The following is a 13848-nucleotide window of genomic DNA, read 5'->3' as shown; positions in this document are numbered from 1 at the left end:
TTCTACCTAGCTTTGACTGGCGTATCGTACTTCGCTTATGTTTTTATAATTGCATTCTAGTCATTGCGAGCGATTGAAATTGGCCTTAAAGTACACGGCTAACTGCCGCAGATATCGCCTTGCTTGCAAGGCTGCCTTTCTAAGCTACCGAGGCATGAGGCTGCGTAGAATATAGTCTACATGCAATTAAGCGAGGTGGCGCAGCTTTTCCTGCTCTTGACCACCTCATAGTTGTGTCTCACTCTAAGTCCTAGCTACTAGTTCTCAGTCTTTTTGCATTCTCTCTCGTTATTGCACTGTTCCAAGAAAACCTCAATGAAGAGATTGTTCCAGACTACATGCTAGAAGAACATCAGCTGGCCAGGCAACAACTCATAGCAGAAGGTTTCATGGACAAACAGGCCGCCTGTTCACTGACATTGTTATGGACCATAACTAACAATGCAACCAAAAAACAGTGGGCCAACAGGCAACAGAGGTTAGAAGCCATGTGACGACAAGATGAGCAAGAGGCAGCATGCCTGGAGGAATGAAAAAAAAGAACAAAAATAAGTACACACCTATCAAGCACAGAAAGGTTCCATCTGACCCTAGTATCATACCTGCTGCCTATGCCATCAGGAAAATGAAAGCAGGTGATTTTTGTGAGCTGCACGATTTGACCAACAAGGGTTTAAGTGATGCCAAGGCCACAGTGCTTATAGCAGAACCTGAGATGCTCATTATGCTACCAGAAGCCAACAGGGCACACATTTAGGTCTCAGCAGCTGCTGTGGGGGACCCAAAAGCAGCTGCTGTTGTGAGAGATGAGAACCTCTCCTGGGAGGAGTTCAATGAAGTGACTTCTCACATGATCAGCATGATGAAAGTGCACAACTGGCCAGACAACTGTGTCGACATGCACATACACTTCTGGAATGCACTCCAAAACCACTGGTGGTGCCATTCACTGGACCACCTTAAGCAGTGTGCATTGCTATCATATCAGTCACAGCAGTGGCACCTCACCATCAGAACATCAGGAAACGGGAAAAAGTCTTAGCCATCTTATCTCCCTTAAACAGACTTAATTCAATGCTAAGTTCACCAAGTTGTCAAAGCAAATCATTCTGACTTAATTTCTGCTTGGAGAATTGTTCACCAAGGAAACACAATAATAGTAAGTAATGCATGGCCAGAATTAAGTATGATAATAACATTTAAGCAGATAGTTATATAATTTTAAAATGAGAACACATCAGATGCTGCAATTTAAGTACATGTTGAATTTTTAAGTGTGTTCAAGTGTGACAATATATAAGCACAAATAGTAAGTGCCAACTCAGTGACATGGCATCCAACATCTCTGGTAGACTGTGGGAACTTTTTTCATGAAAACCAATGTTGTAGCCCTTGTCAAGGAGAGTCTATCCATAGTCTAATGCAAGAGGTGTGGGATCGAGTAGTTCAAGACACTAACCTGTCGTAACTTGGGTACCCCCTACAACTACCGTGACAGCATGATGACAGCATGACCGATCATGTAATTTAGCCATATTAGGTAGTCATTCATCGCAAAATGACAAGTTAAAATGGATCGATTCAACTATTGCAAAGCAAAACAGACAGCTGCAGTGATATAATGGATGGAGACAGGTACGTAGGCGACTGGAATAGGTTTGTAAAGTAAGAAATCAAGCACTGAGTATAGAAACTGCAGTTTCAACGGTCATTTGGGCCTTCTCTGATGGACAGGATGGACCAGCTTGTGCTCCAGCACATTTGGATCCACGAGAAACTAACAGAGGCACATTCTCCTTGCCGATTTCGCCCAGAGGAATGTAGGAAGGTTGCCAATGAGTCTTTGGGATGCGTGAAGCAGTCTGCTCCAGGTCTGTGAGCCTCATCTCCTTCCAAATGCTTGCGGGCAGTGGTACACCAATCTCTCTCTGTCCCGGTACCACGTACTCCTCATGCTCCTGGAAGATGTGCTCATGCATATTGTAGTGCCAAACGGCCCTGACCGGGACAACAGGTGTCTTTCTCGTTGTCTTTCCGGGGACTGCAGGGAGAATAGGGTGACAGAGTTCGCACCTCAATGGAACATTGAGGCATGGTTGATTCTTTGAACTGCTGTCGGCAGATGCATATTGGAATTGGTGCTGGTATGCGCATTTGGTGTCCCAGGTTGTTGCAGCTTTTGCAGGCACGGTGATAGTAATGGCACACTCTGGTCGTCCGGAACGCTGTCTTACTAGGATGTGAAAGGCAAGAAAATCACCAAATTTCACAATCCTCCACAGTCAACAGTTCAGACAATTACCAACGGTTGATAACATGGTCGTTCGTGGGGGACAAGATGTGTTGAATTTTTCAAGCGAACGCTAGTGATGTAAAAGAGGCAAAGAACGATAGAAACAATAGTAGCACAAGGTAGTGCTATAAACTTCAGAATAATATGTTGCAGCTGTATGCAATGAGCTTGAACTTTAATATATATCCCTCTTGGATATATCTTACTTATACTCAGCAATGGAGAACAAATTCACTAGCGGGATCGTCCCAATATGTGGCCTTGAAACCAACTCTCTGCTGCTCAGGATCTCACAATGAGTAATGACGCAGTCCAGAATAGAGTACACCTTCTTGATGTAGTCTTAAGTGGGCAAGCTCTTAATATTCGTTGACAGATTGTAGGTCTTATTTGTGTCTACCCTAATTGATGAATAATACGTATAATTCTCCCCACAGAACTTTTCCTGTGTCTAAAAGAGAACTAGAATAAAGGATGATTATGTAATCAAAGATGGCTCAAGAATGTGGCCAAATACTTCTGAAGAATGTGTGAAGAATAATGTCAAAGATGTGGAGCAAATAAACTAATATTTTCTCCTAATAATCACTTGAATGTTCACTCAAATAGTAGGGGCTAAGAATCTTAGGGGCGAAAGAATGTTCCCCTGTGTTCCCCTATAAACTTTGTCTCACTCTGATAATACTTGGGAATGAAATTGATTACTTCACAAGAGGGGAAAATGAGCCCCTTATATACTACTAGACTAGTGGCTGTGCTACTGATTACTAATATACTATAGAATATTCCAGAATGTTTGAGAAAGAACAATAGAATCTTATAGAATGTCATAGAAGGTCATGGAATGTTATGGAATGATTAGTAAGATACTCATAGAATGTTCTAGATTACTCAGCAAAGGCTGTGTTCTAGGTCCTTCTAGCACTGCCTTATTGCTGTGCATTGATTACCAATCCATTCCAACTAGTTCAACTTGGTTTGGTTGGCACCACTGCCTTGAGTACATAGATGTAAATAAAGTGTGCATAGAATGTGTGTGTACATATGCTTGGCATAGGGGTAAATAAAATAAAGAATTATAGAAAGGATAAAGGGTACATTAAGTATTTAGTTTGAACCGCTAAGTCGTATCTTGATGATACATGCTCAGAAATGTCTAAAGTAAATTGAAGTAAGGTATAGAAAATTTAAGGGAAGTGTATAGGCTATAGTAAGGACTAGCATATGTCATAAATTTACCATGACCATGTACGAAACAGGTTTCGTGCGTGTCAACGCCCACAAAAGCTGCACAGAAATGTGTCGCCGACCTTGTACATAGTCATAAGAGTGAACTCAGAATGTAATAAAATGTACTGGTTCTTTCAATGTGACCTCCTCTGGTGAGTTGCTTAGTGCATGAAGGATATGTTGACCGATATGATTGCGCATGTTGACAACCCTCGACTCGCACAGGGGACACACAGAGATTCGATCCCCTTCGGATGCTCCAAGCAAATTACTAGCTTCCATAGAGATGACAGCGGGAGTACCTGTAAGTGAAAATGTACCATTAGGAACAAATTGGCAAGACAAACACGAAACACTTACCATCTGAATGTCTGTAAGGAAATTTGGTCTCGTCCAAAGGAGTCACAACTGCAATTGACTTAAGGGGGAGATTTATCTCCACTGCTTTTGCCCATAGCAGGTCACAAGCTGCTTGCAGAGCGTCTCGCGATATCTGCCACGTGCTCTGGCCCCCATTCACTTGCAAGAACTCATCCACATTGATGTTGTTGCATAGTCTAATGAAGGTAGGCTTGGGATTGACAGGCTCGACGAGAGAACCTGGGACGGTCACAACAACGACACGTTCTGTGGACTGCGAGGAACCTTGAATCACCGAACACGCTGTAATATATCCACCATCCCATAAGAATACCTGGGAGATGTCAGGTAAAGGGCGAGTAGAAATGATGCTGAGGAGTTGACTGGTAATTTTCACTGTGGTTCTTGAAGCCTTCATCATGCCTATGTTGATTGATGAGCAAGAAATACCGCTGAGAGTTGCTGTAGTTGAATGAAGTATGCCAATAGAAAGAGTCCAAGCGGAATGAAGGATGGTAAGAAAGATATCTCTGACGAGGAATAAGTTCTGTTTAGTGATACGCCCTGCTGACATGTCAATCCGTTTGTTGACTTTCGTATAGCCTGCATGGACGCACTCAAGTCGATTGAGCGATTTTGAAACAAAGTCCTTATTAACCACTAGACAGCAGACCGTCTGTTTGTGAATCCAGCGTCTGCTATACAGCAGATAGTTGTCGGGACGGATACCTGGGCCTTGTGGTAAGGGAGGGGACAATGAATCTAGAGTGTGAGGCTGGTTGGACTGAGCTGGGGGGGCATCAGTAGGCGAGTTATCAACTAGGGCCTCTTGAAACGTCAACATGATTTCTTCATCGTCATTCTCTCCCTGCAACTCTCTAGGACAAGTACCCTCAACACCATCCTCACTCAACACCGTTTCTAGTAGGCACTGTGAGGTAGGAGACGTTGTGATGGGAGGGGGAGGTCTGGGCACTTGGCTTGGGTCGTCGAGCTCGTCGTCTGTACCACTGATGCCGAGATACTTGTTTTGTCCAAACGGACATAGCATGTCGATGCCAGAGGTAGCAGTGAAGAGTTCCGCATAGGAGTAATGAGCCGGATTAAGCTGTGAAGTGGTAAGGATCAAAAGTGCATTGTCGCGACCTTTGCGCCACGATAATGGGAGGTCACATCGACCAGAGACGGTATCACCTTTCTAGACCTCTCAGTTGATGTGGTCAACCCCCTCATGACGAGTTAGTTTCAATTGTCGGTGACCCAGTGTCTTACTAGGATGCGAAAGGCAATAAAAACACCAAATTTCACTTATCCTCCACGGTCAATGGTTCAGACAAATACCAATGGTTGATAACGTGGTCATTCGTGGGGGTGCAAATATAGATTGTGTTCTCCTTGAGCAAATTTACCAATGACTAAAAAAAGGGGTGAGATATTTGGGAATCTTAGGAACAATGCCCGTTAACTGGCTTAATGCAGTACTTAGGGTTCTTCAGGGATAATGATGCGACAGTACACAGATTACGGAAAGTTACGTGAATTACAGTGATACGTGGTGAGTCAGAGCGATATCTCTGGGATACTCCTTATTCTCACAATCAGGGGAGATCAAACTAGGAGTTGGATACAGTTGAATCAATCAAATACTTGGCTTCGAAATCGACCTTTCTGCTGCTCAGGATCTCACAATGAGTAATGACGCAGTCCAGACTAGAATACACCTTCTTGATGTAGTCTTAAGTGGCCAAGCTCTTAATATTGTTGACTAAAGTATAAGTCCTATTTATCGTCCTCAATCGTTAAAGTACATGGATTTCTCCCCACAGAATTGATTTCCTGTGTCATAAAGAGAATTGCAGTGAAACTACACTAGACGACTAGTAACCGTGCACTAGCTAGAGTAATTTAATGTGACTTAGAGGTGGCCTCAGGTAGTCAGAACGTCGTGGGAAACAGTGACAAAAGAGTGGAGGGAATAAACTAATATTCACTCAGTATTCACACAGATATTAAGGGGTGAGAAACTTTCTGAGAGATACGCAAACTCTTTAGAAAGGGATCTTATTATTCAAAGAGGGAAACTATGTCCCTTTATATACTACTCTACAGGTGGCTATGCAACTACTAAATATGGAATAGTGACTCATAATGACTTGGTATGAGTCATAACGGAAATGACTCATAATGACTCCATGTGACTCACTATGACTCAGTGTCCAAATGTTCACTTAGAGATTACCGCTATTTCGGAACTGTCCAGAAACTATGACTAATCATTAAACAAAATGTAGATTACGTAAGAAGATTGACACTGCTCAGATGATGACTGCGCAGATGTTGAGATGTTAAGATGTTAACACGAATATGGCTCATTAGGTGGGAAAATGTACGAGAAAATCCCGAAAGGTGCGGGAATGTGCTTACTAATGAAAGGATAAGGGTTTTAACACAGTTTGTTGATTGTGCTAAGTACGTAATATGAATGATTAATTCATGTAGCTATGAAAAACCTTCAAGAAAATTATAGTAAATTGTAATAAAGCCATAAGAAATTAGAACTGCTTTTATTGGCAGTATTAGGTTGTACGAGAGTATGTTATGTGTCCGTGATCATGTACAAAACAGGTTTCGTGCATGTCACTGGCTACTATTGCCATTATATTATCAGCTATATCACACATTTCACCATCTTTTAGCTCATTATAAAAAAATATACCTCCTTGCTAGTACTTGTTTCTTACTTACTCTCCTTTTTTATTTCTGTGCTATTTAATCTCCTTGTCTGGCTTGAATGCAGTTGTTTTTGCTTGAAACAAGTATGAATTAAGTTCAACTAAGTGTAAAATAAGTGCACAAAATGAGGCAATCAACAATTGCAGTGCAGTTCATGCTCGAACAAGTGGTAAAAAAGCCCAAACAAGTGCGCAAAAGACAAAAACAAGAGGAGGGGATCTGCTTTTGAGCTTGTGGCAGCTTGTGACAAGGAGGCGTTATAGTGGGGAGGGGCAACGCTCAGTGAAATTCAAGGTCTGACTGTGATTACCTCTTACAGTGTAGCACCGTAACAGATGGTCAAGAAATGTATTGTCTGCTGTAGAACGATAACACAATTTTGAGACAGGGATTATAATGAGAGATGTGCATGAATTTACTAGTTGATGGTATTCTAGGAAACAGAATTCTAAAAAACTTGCTTCTGATATGCCACACTCTCAATAGAAGCATTTGGACAGTGAAAATTTTATTCAACTTTACCTACAATACATCTAGTGAGTAATGCAACTGTCATCCTGGTGGTCATCTCCTTTGCAGTGCTCCGTGGTAAGAGGCCAGTGTAAAGTCTTTGAATGCATGGAAAACGTGATTGGTAAGCACAATTGACGTGTTATATTGCATACTGTAAGTCATCCCACAGGCTGATCATGTCCAAATACTCCAAGCACAATCACTGGAAACCTTCCAAAAAATGCTCTGTATCTCAGCAACAAGTCACTGCACAACTGAAGGCCCACACAACTCACCAGCACACACAAAATAAGGAGAATATTACTCCTTTAGCCACAACTATTTGGTCAATACTAGTCGCAAGGCTCAAGCAAGAGAAGAAGTGCAAGATTATATACCAGACACGCTATAGGAATGAAAACGATGCCATGAATGCACAAAAACCTGTACCAACAAACTCCAGTCAAGTTTCAATGATGCACGAGCATCTGCAACTGAGGCATCCTTGCAAGTGCAGACAACTCAAATTGCTCTCGTCACTGCAGAGCATGAGTTGAGGTACTTGTGAGAACGTAACGAGGTGCTCACCAGGCGCAATCATACTCTTGCTATGCGTGCTTCTCGTGCCCCTCTTCAGAAAGCATGGGCTGTGAATAAAGCACTTGCATGCACTGCAGTACAAGCAGAGCAGAGTACCTTTTCCCTGAAGGAGAAGAATGTGATTAAGGACGAGGTCCGTGACATGATTTGTGAGCTTGTGGCAAAACATGATGTACTGGTGTCGAGTGTTCGAGACATTATTAGTGCTGTTGCCAACTGTCTCGGAATGGTTGTTGAAGGTGACATTAGCACATGCAGTATTCGGCATGCACTCCAGGAGGCAGAGGTTGCAGCAGAGGTTCAGATGGTGGGCAAAATTATGCAAGTTGATGGTAGGTAATTTCTGAAGTAGTTTGTACCTCGGGCTAAAATGATTATGAATGCATCACGTTAAGCGGCCGATGGAACATCTCACAAGAATATCAATTACCAGTCCCATCATACAGTGGCTCAAAAACCGTCCGTATGTTTTGGCATTTTTCACTATCTATAATATTGTGTGAGAACAAACAAATGCCTCAAAAACATGCTTATACCACATTGTAGTATGGCTTCAGGGCTTTCATTTGAGCCCTACAACCGTGGGAATCGGTGGAGATATGGTGGAGATACAAGGCTCACAAAATGGTGACTCATGCGGACAGTTTTTTGACTCAAGTATTTTACAGTAATAACCAGGTATTCTAGTATTTTGTATGACCTCCCTTGGCTTTAATTACTGCCTCTATCCTTCTAGGCATACTCTCAATTAATTTCTGGCAATCCTCAGCTGTGATCTTCCCCCATTCCACTGCTACTCTCTCCCAAAGCTCCCATACTCCTTTAGGGGGGTTTTCATAGGCTTGAAGCTTTTTCTTGAGTGTTCCCCAGAGATGTTCAATGACATTGACATCAGGAGACTGTGCTGGCCAGTCAAGAACATTGATGTTTATGTTCTTCAAACCATTCCCTAGCTCTTCTGGATGTGGTGCTTGGGATCATTATCCTGTTGGAAAATGATATCTTCTTCATCAATCCCTGATTCTGCCAAGCTAGGCAGCAAGTGGTCATTTAAAATGTCCACATACTGCTCAGCATTCATCTTCCCCTCAACCTCAGCAAGCATTCCCACACCATTCCATCCCATACAGCCCCATACCATTAAAGAACCTCCTCCAAACTTGATAGTCCCATTAACCTCTCTGTCTGTTAGGCCATCTCCCTTCTTTTTCCATACATACACCTTCCCATCTGACCATATAACATGCTTCCAGTCCTCTACAGTCCAGTGTTGATGAGCTAAGGCAAAGGCTAGTCTTCTCTGCCTATGTTTGATGGAGAGAAGAGGCTTTTTCTTCTTTGTTACTGCCTTGAGATGAGCTGCCTTGAGAACATTCCTCACAGTTTGTGAAGAGACAGGGGTAGTGATGGTGGAATTGATATAATGGGTGGCTTGGACAGCATTATCAGCCTTTCCTGTAGTGATATGTTGGATAATAGCCCTTTTGTCAGTAGAGGTAAGCTTGAATGGACGTCCTCCACAAGAGTTTTCCTTGTCTGGGTGGCTTTCTTTGATGAACTTGGCCACAGTGGACTTGCATATTCCAGTTCTAGAGGAAATTTGGCGAGCAGAGAGGCCAGCATAAGACAGAGAGAGGATATTATCTCTTTGAGCAGAGGAGATGGCTTTCATGGTGATTATGACTATGATACATGAGATATTCTGGTTTATATAGTTAGATATAGTCATAAAATAACATAATGACACCACTTTATAATTTATATAATAGTGGCATGATTTTTATGGTTTCATAAATAATGATTTATATAGTTTTAATATACACTCAAAAAACTGTCCACATGAGTCATCATTTTATAAGCCTTATATCTCCACCATATCTCCGCCGATTCCCACGGTGTAGGGCTCAAATAAAAGCCCTGAAGCCATACTACAATGTGGTATAAGTATGTCCTTGAGGAATTTGTTCATTCTCACACAATATCATAGATAGTGAAAAATGTCAAAACATGCGGACAGTTTTTTGAGCCACTGTATCACATACACCGCCCATGACAGCACCGGGGTTACTCGCTTCACTGGTGTTCAGCACGAGGTTAATCATACCAGCGAAACCCAGCTGCAAGGCTGGAAGGACGTGATACACGAGATGTGTACCGTGTACAATGAATGTATGGTTGGTGCCACAGCAGGTGTTGCAGACCCAAGGGAGCTTGTCACCAAGGTGAAGGGCATGTTGACAGATCATGCTGAGGATCAGAAAAAACTTGTCCACCTCTTCAGAGAATGGAAGGAAGTGTGTGAGAGAGAAGTGCGAGGCAAACAAGTGCTGGCCACTTTACCCCCTGATGATGTTGTTGCCCTGTTATGGCAGACTACAGAAGGGGCTATTGCAGCTGCGGGAGGAATTGAAGGGTGGGAAGCACCATGACTGCCTGCTGAAGAGTGAGATCGACGCTCATCTGAAGCTCGCCATCAGCTTCACATCAAGATTGGCCAGGAGCAATTTTCTGCCCTTACCCTACCTGAAAAGGAGTCTGTAGATTTCTTTGTATGGGCAGGATACTGCATGCATAAGGACCTGAATGCTGTCAAGGGTGGAAATACTTGCATGCAAGCTTGGTGGGGACGTAATGGTGTTGATGGACTGGTTCTGTTGATGAACCGTGATAATGCAGCAGCTGCATCTGGGGGGCCCTCCACTGCACAGGCACGTGCAGTGCATGTTTCCCAAGGGGGGGCTGCAAAAGCACTCGCACTCGCAGGTTCTGTCTTCCGTCATAAAGACAACAAGAAGGGTCAACAAGATTCTCTTCGATTTTTCCTTGAGGCACAACTCAGTTACTTCTCGCCTTGGCCCGACACAAGCAACACCCGCTACCACAGTAATTGTGATGGAGCCAGCGAGTGGCTCATACATGAAAACTTGTATGTTGTCTACCTCAAGATCATCATGGACAGGAAGGATGCTCGCATGCACACAAACATCAAGCAAAATGTCTATTGTGCTTTTGAATGTGACAAAACGAAGTAGGAGATGGTATGTTTCAGCATGTGGGGACAGTGCATCAGCCACCCGTATTTTCGCACTGTCCGTAACTCCTCAGGAAACATCCTTGACCTTGGTCCTCTCCACAATTGGCTCATCACCCACATCAAAAAGCTTATCGATAACATTGAGCTTGTCTTCAGCATGGACGCCACTTATGAGACTGCCACATTTGATGGAAAACCATTCGAGCGGCCGGAATCAGTTTACATCATTTAGCAGATTGCCCAGGACAATACAAAATACCCTCACCTTCATTCTCTTTTTCTCGCTTTCCTTGAAGGAGCGCTCAAAACTCTTATCTGCTTCTGTTGCGAGTTTGCCACTGACAGTATAATTGCACACACATCACCAGAGGAACGCAAGCTAGCTCGCATGAATACCACCAATGATGTGAACAAGGGTGCATTGGGGACCCTTCAAGTTTCAATGCAACGTGCACCTCGAATGTCCCTGGCCCACTTCAATGCCCGTCTAAAATACGTACAAGAAGAATCAGACAGGAACATACATGAAAATGGTGCTCAGTCCAGGCACACACAAATACCTGCACAAAAAGGCTCATATCAATGACACTGCTGGAGCCGAGAAGAAACAACAACTTGCACAGGTGAAATATGACAAGTGGGTGGTACAACAGAACCGCGAGACTGATGCAAAGAGGAAGAAGCATTGTGAAGCTTCATCGGCAAAACTTGCAGCTGTGGTACCTCGCGTGACACCAGATGAAATCACGAAGATGCGTGTCATTGAGGTGGACTTGCAGATTTGGTGGCATTGTCAATTTGATGCAGAAGTGCCTGCAGCCAAACACCTGAAAGGAAAAAGTGAGTCGGAAAAGAAGGCTATTTTGGCAGCTGCTGCAGCTAGGTATATTTGTGGTGCCGGACCCAAGACCCAGGACGAGAATGTGCCACGGGAGGATGCAGAGTGCGCCATGGTAGATTCTGATGATGAAGAGGGCCTGTGGTAGGGTTAATATGGACTTTCAACACTCATATAATGCATATAATATTCTAATCGCAGTCTCGATACTCGTATGCACCTATTTTGCTTCATATATCGCCATCTTGTATGCCTTTACCCTCCTATGATTGTCTTGACCATATATTGGGACGATATTCACTTACATAATGTCACACTTTGTTTACGGTGGCTGCTCCTCCCCACATACAGGAGCTTGGAAAAGTAGAAAACAAATCATTGGACACAGGAGGCAACGAGAACAAGGTGCATGTCCAGCATCAAGCACAATGGCGTGGTATTGAATACAGCATACGACCTTGATCAGGCAGGCAGAGTCGGGGATTGGTGGCGAGCCACCGCTACGATTTGTATTAGGATAGCCAAACCAGTAAACCGGGGAAGCTCGAACCCGAGCGGGCCGGAACCGAGCTACGGCATTACGACTCAGCATTGACAATGCTGACACAAGGGCGAAAACCCACTGCCTTAATATTTGGCAGAAATTGCTTCTTGCAGGCACCTCTGAATATCCAACAAGCATCACCATTGTATCATGCCAGTAGCAAATACGATCACCCGCAGTTCCTCAATGGCGGTAGACGTCCTTGTTTCACCATCACCACCACCACCACCACTACTCATCCTGAGAAATGACCGGGAAGGCAGAACAGAACGTTGTCATTGTTGGCGGTGGATTCGCTGGGTTCCAAGTTGCTAAACAGTTCAGCAAAAAATTGGACGCGAAAAGGTACAACCTCATTCTTATTAACCCCCGCTCTTACGCCATTTCCCTCCTGCAACCGTCCGTCTTGTCGTCGACGCAGAGTCGAAGTTAGGAAGAAACCTCATTCGTCAAGCTTGACAGACTTTACGCGAATGGCAATGGAGAGACAAAAGTCGGTGTTGTGACCAGCATTGAGGCACGGCCAGGCATCCCTGGGGGTGCTGTGGTCCTTGCCACCGGGGGAACGTATATCATATGCAGTGCTTATCTTGGCTACTGGCTCAAAATGGACTGGTTTCTGTGGCATCCCAGAGAACGAGGACGATGTCCTGCCATTTGTCCACGCATGGCGCCAAAAGTTCGCCAAAGCAAACCACGTTGTGATCGTTGGTGGAGGTGCCGTTGGTATCGGTGAGTACGCGTGAGGTATCATTGTGTCGTCACCTAATGCACAATACTCTTAGAGTTGGCTGGTGAAGTGAAGGATCTTTACCCGGTAAATTGCTCTTTTTAATTATGTCAGGCCACTGCAGTTCTGACGACTTCCGCAACATAGACAAAGAAGGTTACCATTGTTCACAGGTGGTAATGATGCTTATCAACGCTACCTACGGCAGCTCGCTCCGAAAGGGATTGGAGAAACGCCTCCATGCTCGCGGTGTGCAGTTCATGTTCAATGAATACATCGATAACATTCCAGAAGCGGGTGTTGTTGGTATCAGTACGCAGCAGTGGAAAGCACATTTCGGACGCCGACTTAGTGGTACGTGCGTTAGTTGTATGTGCACGTTTACCTAGCTCACCAACATATGTAGGTATCTGCTCGTGGCGGCCGCCCCAACACCTGATTACGTGACTTCCCTTGGTGAAGACGCTCTGAACGGACATGGCTTCGTTAAGATTAAGCCAACCATGCAGTTGCTCAATCACCCGTCCATCTTCGCTTTAGGCGATATCATCGACTGGACCGAGCAGAAGCAGAACGCTAAACTCATGTGGCATATTCCCGTTGTCGTGACGAACGTAGTGGGCTTCTTGAACGGAATCACCCCGACGAAGAAATATACCGGTGCTCCTGAGATGATTCTGATCTCGAATGGAAGGGTGAGTCAGAAGCCATGGGAGTTATTGTGACTTGACCCTGACATGGTTGTTATAGCAAGGTGGCATGGGCTACGTCGGGCTCTTTGGAGGGTTTACCCTAGGTGATTGGTTTGCTTGGCTGGTCAAGTCAAGAGATTTCCTGGCTTCACGCTTCAGGAAGGATCTCGGTTACTGATTGTGTTAGGAAGGCTTCGTTGGACGTTGGATAGCTGCATACCTTCTACCTAGCTTTGACCGGCATATCGTACTTCGCTTAAGTTTTTTTATAATTGCATTCTAGTCATTACGAGCGATTGAAA

General features: G+C 44.1%; 5 protein-coding genes across 5 annotated transcripts; 4 read left to right on the top strand and 1 right to left on the bottom strand.

Moving 5' to 3' along the window:
• Nucleotides 1-763: 763 nt before the first annotated feature.
• DFJ58DRAFT_623014 (uncharacterized protein) lies at nt 764-1015 on the top strand (the record flags this gene model as incomplete). Its single annotated transcript, XM_041381060.1, has 1 exon — nt 764-1015. A coding segment is annotated over one exon (252 nt), but the record flags the coding sequence as incomplete, so codon positions are not given.
• Nucleotides 1016-1673: 658 nt separating this feature from the next.
• Nucleotides 1674-5057, bottom strand: DFJ58DRAFT_655715 (uncharacterized protein; the record flags this gene model as incomplete). Its single annotated transcript, XM_041381867.1, has 3 exons — nt 1674-1970; nt 3867-4761; nt 4816-5057. Coding segments are annotated over 3 exons (1434 nt in total), but the record flags the coding sequence as incomplete, so codon positions are not given.
• A 4648-nt stretch (nt 5058-9705) lies between these two features.
• On the top strand, nt 9706-10974 carry DFJ58DRAFT_724711 (uncharacterized protein; the record flags this gene model as incomplete). Its single annotated transcript, XM_041385141.1, has 3 exons — nt 9706-10002; nt 10186-10704; nt 10741-10974. The coding sequence occupies 3 exons, from the start codon at nt 9706-9708 to the stop codon at nt 10972-10974; spliced, it is 1050 nt and encodes a 349-aa protein (XP_041247193.1).
• A 292-nt stretch (nt 10975-11266) lies between these two features.
• DFJ58DRAFT_724710 (uncharacterized protein) lies at nt 11267-11728 on the top strand (the record flags this gene model as incomplete). The annotated part of the gene is made up of 1 exon (XM_041385140.1): nt 11267-11728. One exon carries the CDS (start codon nt 11267-11269, stop codon nt 11726-11728), a length of 462 nt encoding a protein of 153 aa, XP_041247192.1.
• A 628-nt stretch (nt 11729-12356) lies between these two features.
• DFJ58DRAFT_743543 (uncharacterized protein) lies at nt 12357-13842 on the top strand. The gene is made up of 7 exons (XM_041387267.1): nt 12357-12523; nt 12587-12705; nt 12758-12856; nt 12910-12941; nt 13028-13212; nt 13261-13549; nt 13605-13842. The coding sequence occupies exons 1-7, from the start codon at nt 12372-12374 to the stop codon at nt 13722-13724; spliced, it is 996 nt and encodes a 331-aa protein (XP_041247191.1). The 5' UTR covers nt 12357-12371; the 3' UTR covers nt 13725-13842.
• Nucleotides 13843-13848: the final 6 nt, after the last annotated feature.

The sequence above is a fragment of the Suillus subalutaceus genome (genome assembly GCF_016647625.1).
Source record: "Suillus subalutaceus strain FC151 chromosome Unknown DFJ58scaffold_21, whole genome shotgun sequence".
In the NCBI taxonomy this organism is placed as follows: Eukaryota; Fungi; Basidiomycota; class Agaricomycetes; order Boletales; family Suillaceae; genus Suillus; species Suillus subalutaceus.
This window is presented reverse-complemented; position numbering and strand designations above follow the sequence as displayed.

Coding starts and splice junctions, on each gene's coding strand:
- DFJ58DRAFT_743543 (XM_041387267.1), top strand. CDS start 12,372: ATGACCGGGAAGGCAGAACAGAACGTTGTCATTGTTGGCGGTGGATTC. Junction 12,706..12,757: donor GGGAACGTATATCATATGCA/GTGCTTATCTTG, acceptor GTGGCATCCCAG/AGAACGAGGACGATGTCCTG. Junction 12,857..12,909: donor TGGAGGTGCCGTTGGTATCG/GTGAGTACGCGT, acceptor CAATACTCTTAG/AGTTGGCTGGTGAAGTGAAG.